The 9,164-nt window shown below is 54.4% G+C and overlaps 1 protein-coding gene across 1 annotated transcript; it reads right to left on the bottom strand.

The window, feature by feature from the left end:
- Positions 1 to 113: 113 nt before the first annotated feature.
- Sox18 (SRY-box transcription factor 18) lies at positions 114 to 1,902 on the bottom strand. The gene is made up of 2 exons (XM_005074557.4): positions 1,436 to 1,902; positions 114 to 1,259 (listed from the first exon to the last, which is right to left on the bottom strand). The coding sequence occupies exons 1-2, from the start codon at positions 1,773 to 1,775 to the stop codon at positions 466 to 468; spliced, it is 1,134 nt and encodes a 377-aa protein (XP_005074614.1). The 5' UTR covers positions 1,776 to 1,902; the 3' UTR covers positions 114 to 465.
- Between the last annotated feature and the right edge of the window lie 7,262 nt (positions 1,903 to 9,164).

Here is a 9,164-nt window from a genome sequence, read left to right on the forward strand (position 1 = left end):
TGGAAGGATAAAGGGCAGCTGTGCAGCTAACCGAAAAGCCAAGTAATCTCTGTGGTCAGTGTTTATGGGAAACACTGTTGTTCCTTATGCATGGATGCTAGTGGTCACTGAAATCCTTTGAAAGAAAAAAAGTTTAATTAAAAATTAAATATAGTGTATTATTTATGTATATATAAAGGCAAAGTAAAAAATACAGTCTCATTCTAGAAAATACATGGCAGAAAAGAATTAGATAGTTCAAAAACTTAACCCTGACAGAGATAGCACACCCAGGGCCTGGGCTTCCTAGGGAAGGCCCAACACAAGGAGCTCCCAGAAGGAGGTATGTGAATGACAGAGGTGGCACCCTTAGGCCACCAGCTCTAAAGGCTGCTGCATACCTTATATACATCTGCGAAAGGAAGGGAGCAGGCAGGACCCTGACATTTGGCTCCATGCTGAAGCGCTGGAGGGCAGGGCCAGTGCCTAACCTGAGATACAGGCGCTGTAATAGACTGCGCTGCTGGCGTCAGACAGCGCAGAAATGAGGCTACTTTCTTCTGGACAGGACATGGCGCGGGGACCCAGTTTGGCCAACGCCATGTGGTAGGGAAGTGTAGTGGCATCCGGTCGAGTCCGGCTGCAGTTGAGATACTGGTCGAATTCGGTGAGGTCCACATCAGCCCAAAGGTCGGCGGTAGGTTCCAGTTGCTCTGTTCCCTCAAGAGGCGAGGCCTCAGGTGGTGGTGACAGAGGACTGGGGTACGGGCCCGGTGTGCCCAGGCTGCCGTAGTAGAGGCCGGCGAGTGGCGCGGCAGGTGGCGCGGTCCTGAGCGCCTCAGCCAGGGGCGCCCCGTAGCAGAAGCTCGGGTCCCGTGCCAGCTCGGGAGCATAGGGCGCCCGGAAAGCCCGCACAGCGCAGTCCTCGGGCGCCAAAGGTGGTGGAAAGAAGGAGGCCTCGCCAGGCTCCAGGCCGTCCAGAGGCGAGCGCTCGGGCGTGGGTAACCCCAAGCCATCGAACTCCGCGCCCAGTGTGGGCAGCTCGCGGAAGGAGCGGGCCGAGCCTGGAGCTGCAGGGAAGGGCTCAGGAGGCGCAGACGGCTGCACGAGGCCCGGGAGCAAGAGGCCAGGCTCCAGCCTCCGGGCCTTGCGCGCCTGTTTTTTGCGACGAGGCCGGTACTTGTAGTTGGGATGGTCACGCAAGTGCTGTACACGCAGCCGTTCGGCCTCTTCCACGAAGGGCCGCTTCTCCGCTGTGTTCAGCTCCTTCCACGCTTTGCCTGTGGGCAGCGGGAGCCTGTTAGTGAACTGCCGTCGGGCGCACGACCAACCAATCCTGCGTGCGCTCTAGGCGCAAATATTGCATAGAACCCTGCGCCCGGCCCTGGAGCCCCAGATCCCGACCCCCTCCCCAGCCCCCTCCCTAGCCTCCCCTCTCTGTGCTCTCGGCTCTTACCCAGCATCTTGCTCAGCACTGCGTTGTGCAGATCCGGGTTTTGCTGCGCCAGTCGCTTGCGCTCATCCTTCGCCCACACCATGAAAGCATTCATCGGCCGCCGGATGCGCAACTCGTCGGCCGTTTGGCGCTCTCCGCGGCCTAAGCCATAGCGCCCTGGCTCGGGGCTGCGCGGTGGGCTCCGCGGAAGGCTGGACGGCGAGGAGGGCTCTGCGGGCGAAACGTTGGTGACAGGGAGGCCGCGCGGCTCAGCAGCGGCCCCGAGTCCGGGGGCCCATGCACAGTCGCGGCGGGAGGGCGGGTCGTCCTGTGCGCCGTAGCCGGGCGGCGATCTCTGCATTCCAGCTGGGCAAGGCCTGGGCGGAACGCAGCGCGGGAGCGCAGAAGACAGTGGCGGGCACTGCGAGCCAAGTTCAGAGGGCTGTCGGACGTCGGGTGGAGACAGTTGGTTCGTGGTAGCTTGATGCCAGGAAGGCATCCCAGATATAGAGACACGGGACCAATCCGCAGCAGAGCGGGCGGGCAGGGGCGGGGCTACCCCTCTGCGGTGGCTCCCTTTTTTCTTCCAGGCAGGATCCAGCTGAGGCCTCCCCAGCGCAAACCCCCTTACCCCCGCACTGTCTCTGAAGAAAAGACCCCCGAATAGAAGAGGGCTGCTGGTGTGGGCTGAAGCTCAAAGGGAGGGTTTCTCCAGGACTGTCAGCTTTCAGAGTGTAGCTGTCACCCCACCCACAGAGACAGACCCCCGGGCGGTAATGAGGGAAGGGGGCAGCGACGTTAGATTGGATGAAGGAAGATTTATTTTAGCACCAAGTTCTTGGGAGGTCACTTCATCGTGCACCTCGGGAAAGGGGATGGAAATTTGGAGATGTTCTTGCCTCTTCCTGTTACTTGACCCTCCTCGATGCTGAGCTCAGTTGGGTAGTTCCGATGCCTCTCCCAAGTTCTGCCCTTGAGACTAGGACTCCCCCCCCCCCATACCTAATCTCTGGGACAAGGCAAAACCTGGACTTGGTCCACAACGCAAAGGTAGACTGGTTAGGCACAGGGCACAGCCAGTCCTTGCTCCTGTGTGTGGGCTGCTGTAGCTGGTTTCCTTGCCCAGGCCAGACAGTTGTCCCAGGAAGAGACAGGAGACTGAGCAGGTGAGACAGAGGAAAACTGGGTGTTTTCCAAGAGTCCTCATTCATTTTCTTTTTCCATCTGTCCAACCACTCCACCAGGAAGGAATCTGGGCTCCATAAACTGACGGTTTTCTTCTGAGAGCTATCCCTTGTCCACTGTCAAGTGTAACTTTATAGAGGAAACTCCAGTGTTCTTGACAGCTGTTCATGGCAGGTGACGAACTCTATCTACACGTACCCCAGACATTGAGCAGCCTTCTCTATCACGTCAGGATGTCCCACCTTAAGCATTGATAGAAAGAGCCTGTGTGACGTCTGGGGCTTGTTCATATGGTGCTACAGCACCCTGTGCTGTTCCCCCAGTGGTCCCTTTCTTTCTGAGCACTCTTGCTGTGGGGAGATCAGGGCATGAACTTTGAGTAGGACAGAACTACTGGGGCAAGCCGGGTGGTGGTGGCGCACGCCTTTAATCCCAGCATTCGGGAGGCAGAGGCAGGCGGATCTCTGTGAGTTCGAGGCCGGGCTGGTCCAACAGCCTCCTAAACAATACAGAGAAACCCTGTCTCGTAAAACCAAAAAAAAAAAAAAATCTACTGGGGCAACTCAGTACTTTCTCAGAAGGCAGGCAGTGGTGTGGACACCAAGGTGAAAATGTTTACAGGGCCTTGCCAGTGGTCAGCTGCCCTTTGGCAGGTCTAGGTGGGTGAGTAGACTGGACAGGAGGCACAGGTGGATGGATGGTGAGTGAGGACAGGAAGAGCTATATGAAGATTTTCATTTTGAGAATGGGCACAAAGAACTAGAGGTGGAGGCTGGAACATGGGTGGGTGGTAGTGTCTGCCCAGCATGCAAAAGTTCCTAGTTTCCATCTTCAGTACCCACACGAACAGATACAGGCTAGGGTCCCCAGAGCCTGACTCAGTCAGGACGGTAGCTATTTTGAGAAGGTATTCACTGGGGCTCCAGAAAAAGACTCCAAGATTTATTTTATTTTATTTTTTTGTGCTGCAGCCTCACATATTGGGCTTGGAGTTCTGTGACAGCTCAGAATCAGCCTCACGTTCTGAACAGTGTACCCAGTGTAACCTCATTGTTCTCCTCTATATCCCTCTAGCACCCACCTCTTCTGGCACCAGCCAATGACCCTCCTCAAAGCCAAGTTTTGGCTCAGATGTCAGCCTGTCATATCCTGTGAGCTGGGCTGGGCAGGAGCCTTCAGGGTGCTCTCTTTTCTCTGTAGGGTCAGGCTACCCTTCCCTGCCCACTGCTTGGCAGTAGCGATGCTGGCAACTCCCACCCTCTCTCCAGATGGGACAACAATGGGGGAGGTGACTTCAGTCTGCCAGCAGGGTGGCCCTGACCCTGGAGCCCCAGGGCTGGAGGGACTCCCCAAGGCTGTACAGGGCTGCTGTGGGTGTGACCAGCTATGCTAGGAGAGGGACATTCCATGTGAATGTCTGTGTGTCTGTGTGTGGTCTACACATGTGTGTCTGTGTCTGTCAGGTTCCCAGGGTGTGGAGTGAGGTAGACCCTAATGCTAGAGACCGCTGAAGTTCTTGGGAGTCAGACATAATGGACTCTCCTACAAGGGAATAGGAACTTAGGTATTGAGGACCGGGAGGTCCTACTCATGAAAAAATGTTCTCAGCACCCAAGGAAGGAACCCCAAGACTTCTTTGTTAGATGAACTGTAGCCCTAGATCTGGCCAAAGAGAGAAGGGAAAATCTGCTGTCGGAACTCCACTTCAGTCTAGCTTGGCTTAGATGGGCACTTAACCCATGGCAGGAGCTTGTCTATAGCCCCAGCCCCTAGAGAGCTGGCTTGGGTGTCAAGTGAACCCTATCCCCCCTTTCCTTCCTGACTACACCACTACTCTCCTTTCTCAGCCTCCCTGGACCCCAGGCTTCCATGAGGCCTGACAAGGATGCTGGGTAGTTCCCTCTGGTGCCTACAGTGGGGGATTGGCTTGGCTCTGTTCCGCCTGGGGGTGGTGAGACCTCCCAAGCACTGCCTGGGCACAGACCTCCCAGGCTCCCACCAGACAGTTCTGGCTGCTGTACAGCAGTGAGGCTGGGACCAATTACATAGTCCAGTAGGGCTTGGACCCTCCCACTCCCACAGGGTGGGGTGGGGTCCTTGTCTGAGGGCAACAGAACTCCAGGTGGATGATTCTTTTCTGCAGCTAGCCTTCCAGTTTAGACCCTTCTTCTGACATTCCATTCTCGGCCCCAGACCTTGCTGGCCTCCCAGTCTCTGGTGGCTGGAGATGGGGAATATGAAGCTAGGGGTCAACCGTTACTTCTCTTCTGGGGTCAGAGCCTTTGGCAGGGTGGGATGCTGTAGAACATCAGGCATATGTGACTCTCAGGCAGGGATAGGTCTGGTTTGGATGAGCTCGGCCCCAGCCTAATAAATTCTTCAGCTCTGTGTCTCAGTCCCGGGAATGCATCATGTTAGGTTTCTGACACCTTTCTTTGGGGGAAAGGACATATTTAGGAGATAGAGGGACTGCCTTGGTTTCTATGCAGTATGAATATGTATATGAGTGGGTAGAAGTTGGGTTCTTGATAAAGTTCACAGGTTCAGTCTGCAATCCTATGGAGCTAGAGTACTCAGAGCATGGTGGGAGTGGGAGTGTTGGGGTGAGCTGGGCTGGTGGAGGGGTAGCATGTATGGCACCAGTCAGTGTTAGCTGTTTTAGGTAAAAAAACGATGCTCACCAGGCAGTGTTGGCACACGCCTTTAATCCTAGCATGCTGGAGGCAGAGGCAGGCAGAAAACTGTGAGTTTGATGGCAGTCTGGTCTACAGAGAGTTCCAGGACATCCAAGGTCACACAGAGAAACCTTGTCTCAAAAAACAAGCAAGCAAACAAATGGACAAAAAGATTTATGCTTATGGTGTTATGTAGAGATGGCTTGGCTTTCATCCACTCTGTGCCCTCTGGCCAGCAGGACTGGGTGGGAACAGCAGGGGTGGGAGAAGCAAATGCAACTTAAAACTGCAGGATCACCTTGGACGATGGCAGATCAGAGTGCTATGGACGTACGAGAGTAAGCCATGTGCAACAGAGTGGCTTCTGTGGGTGGGTCAGGGTTTAGACATGTTTCAGAGTTATTATACTGTGGTGGGCATGTGAGTACTCAGTGTGCTATCGCAGGCATTGTCTACTTTTAGGGTCACTGGATGAGAGCAGGGCGTGCTGCAGGGTGAGCTGTGTGCTGAAGACTGGGACTGCTGCTGCACAACATTTTGGAGTGTTCTGGTCCAGGCTGCATGGCCAACTTATGTCCTCCAATGTAGTCGCCAACTTTGTATGGGCCTCTGCAGCAACACTGCGGCTCTTGCTCTGCAGGGGCTCCATGGGAACCTGGCTGGGAGCTGGGCTACTCATGGGTTTCCGTGGCGACAACAGGGCGGAGCCAGGAAACAGCCGCTCAGGAAGGAAGGCTGGCCTTCAGGCCAGAGAGAACCCACTGGGCTGAGGAGGCGCCAGACATTCTGTCCAGTTTCCCCAACCCCTGCTGGCCGGTGTTCTCGCCCATTCCGTTGGCCTCACCCTCGCCCCGCCCCCACACCTCAGAACTGTGGGGTCTTTACATAAATAGTTACTTTTATTCTCAGCTCCGTGCATGGCCTGGGTCTGTGTACATTAACTGTCTCTGTTCTCATGAGTGCTTCAGTTCCCTTGGTGGTCCTTTGCCTATAACGTGGGCATACTTGGGTCTCTGGGAGGTAGTACCCATGCTGAATGAATGCCCTGCCATGTTGAGCTGGACCCTCCTTGCCTTGACAGACTGGGAGATGGAGATAAACGGAGACCAGGGCAGAGAAAGAACACATCTCTCTCCTCTTTCTCCCTCTCCATTCTTCTCCCTCTTTTCTCATCATTTTTCTCCTTTTTTAAAAATGTTGCTAAGCGGGCCAGGCATGAATGGCGCATGCCTTAAATTCCAGCACTTGAAAAGCAGAGGCAGGTGGATCTCTGTGTTTTTAATGCTTGCAATGAGTTCCAGGACAGCCAGGGCTATGTAGAGAGACCCTGTCTCAAAAACAAACAAAAAACAAACATGTTGTTAATTAAGGTGACCCCAGAACTCTCTATGTATCTCACACTGGCTTCTGCTTTCTAAGTTTTGGGATTGTACATGCAGCAATCACACCCAGCTTTGCGTGCTCCCCACCCCCACTGGCTGGTAACAAATGGCTTGGTGGAAACCAGCTGACTGTTTAAGGACTTCTACTCTCCCTTACTCAGGGACAGAATTCTTTTTTTTTTTTTTTTTTTTTTTTTGGTACTGAGCCCCCCTGCTGGCACCAGACTGTCTTCTGAGGTAGGAAACTGGAAAAGAATAAACAGCCCCAATCCTTGCTGTGAGGTGTTCCCGTTTTGTATGGAAAGGCTAAAAAAATCAATAAATCCACAGATAAGCACATATTGGTACTACTAGGTATGTGTAGGGGCTATGCCAATATCTACGCCCTGTTTTTTTTTGTTTGTTTGTTTTTTGAGCCCACACCTGAAAGAAACGTGAAGAAACCACACAAGAAGCATGCTACACAGGCGGGGAGCAGGTGTATGGAAGGGCTGTGGTGAAGCATGAGGACTGAGGATCTAGAAGCCCAGTGGAGCCTGGATGGGTCTTGCTTTTATCTCTGAGTGAGACTTGGGAAGGGTTTTCAGTGACTTTGCTCCTGCAGGGGCTGGGCTGTGGCTGACTTTATCCAGGTTGGTCTTTGCAGCACGGCAGGGCAGGCAGGCAGGCAGGTTGCCTTATAGGATTCCACAGGTTTGCTGCCTCTGAGTCAGACCTCCATGCTTCATGCATCACCTCTGACCCTGTGGCTGCCTGGGTCTCCTTAGGGTAGGAGGGTGGAGTGGCCGCCAAGCTGGCGGGCTGGCAGGGCAGGGGGGCGGCATTTCTGGGAATTGTGTGGGGGAAGCACATTCACATTGTTAGAGCAAGCCTGCAACTAGGGCCTCACTGGCCTCTGGGGGATGCCTCCTGCCTCCCTAGCCCTGCCTCTGGCAGTGGTGGGGTGGGGGGTGAGGGGACAAAGCTGGACCCTGGCCAGGCTGTGGGCCGGCGGGGGACTTTCCAAACAGACATTTCCATGAGTCCACGGCTCTTCCCATTCCGTAGGCTAGGAGACTGAGGCTCAGAGAACTGGCATCTTACACAGACAAAGCCAGCATCCATGTGCCCAGTCCCCACCTCCTCCCCCAAATGACCAGACACACTCCTACCTGTCCCTGGTCACTGCCCTACCTGATCACAGAAGACGGTGTCCGAGGAGGGACTAAGGTGGGACTGGCTACGGTTATAGATCCACAGAGCTCTAAGATGGAGACCTGTAATCCCCAAAATGGGCTAGAGGGCCTGAGAACTTTATGCAGGGGAGGGGCTACCATATGGTGACAGAAGTAGGACCTCCTGGGGCTTAGGATGCCTCCCAGTCTGTGAAGATGGGGAACCATGGGGCTCCGTGTGAGCTTGGCAGTGCGAGTGTTCCCACCCACCACCGCCCTGCCTTGGCCAGAGGGGAAGCACTCAGGCCACCACTGGGGTCAGGGCCAGCTCTGGGCAGACTGGGATGGGGGTAGGGATCACAAATAGAAAAATAAATGGCTTAAGCTTCCGCTGTTTCCTGAACTGAGGAAGGGGGAAGGGCAGGCTTTGGGCCAAAGGTGCAGTTGGCCTGGTGGGGCAGACCCTGGGGATGTCCCATAATCCCACCCGTTAGGGTATTGTCTGCCCTTTTCAGGCCTTCAAGCTGGGATATCTCCACCCCAGGGACCCTAGGATAGGGCTGTGTTGCTCTCGGAGGGCTCCCTGAGGTTGGTGATCCACGGCAGGAAGGGACAGGCTATTAAGGAAAATTGGGTGTACCCCAGGAAGGTTGGTTGCAAAAGCTAGATGGTGAACCGTGAAGGAGCCTCATCTACGTGTTCTGGGAACTTTCGAAAGCCCCCAGTGGTAGACAGGACAGGAAGGTAAGCAAGGCTATCTCCCAGAAGCAGGCAGGTGTGTCCCTCTCCATCGCCTTCAGAGGGTACAGGACAACACCATGTTGAAATGAATACCTGGTGGTGTCCAGATGGTGTTTTGTGGGGGAAGTTTCACTGAAGACAAAACTCCCAAAGTCAGCAAGGTATGTGTGTGTGGTGGGGGTGTTGTGATGTCAGGGGTGACTTCTCTGTGCAAGGGCCAGAAGGTTGAATTTGGAGCTCCTGTAGTCTGGGATCAGGGATTTTTGTTTGTTTTTGAGACAAGGTCTCTCATATAGCCCAGGCTGTCCTCAGACTGGATATGTATCTGAGGATGACTTTGAACCTCTGATCTTCCTGCCTCTGCCTCCCAAGTGCTGGGAGTACTGGCAGATGCCTGGCTTTATGCAGTTGAACCCGGGGCTTCTTCGATGCTAAGCAAACACTACCAACTGAACTTATCCCCAGTTCAGGGAATGAGGGTTTCTAAGGCTGGGCTGTGGAAATATCTGGCTGGTCAGTGCCAACCCCACAAGTGAGGACCCCTCAGTAATGAACACATCTTTGATCTGGCTTTTTTTTTTTTTTTTTTTTTTTGTTACCATAGCTCCCCTGC

This window comes from Mesocricetus auratus, unplaced genomic scaffold (assembly GCF_017639785.1).
Source record: "Mesocricetus auratus isolate SY011 unplaced genomic scaffold, BCM_Maur_2.0 Super-Scaffold_100028, whole genome shotgun sequence".
Lineage (NCBI taxonomy): Eukaryota > Metazoa > Chordata > Mammalia > Rodentia > Cricetidae > Mesocricetus > Mesocricetus auratus.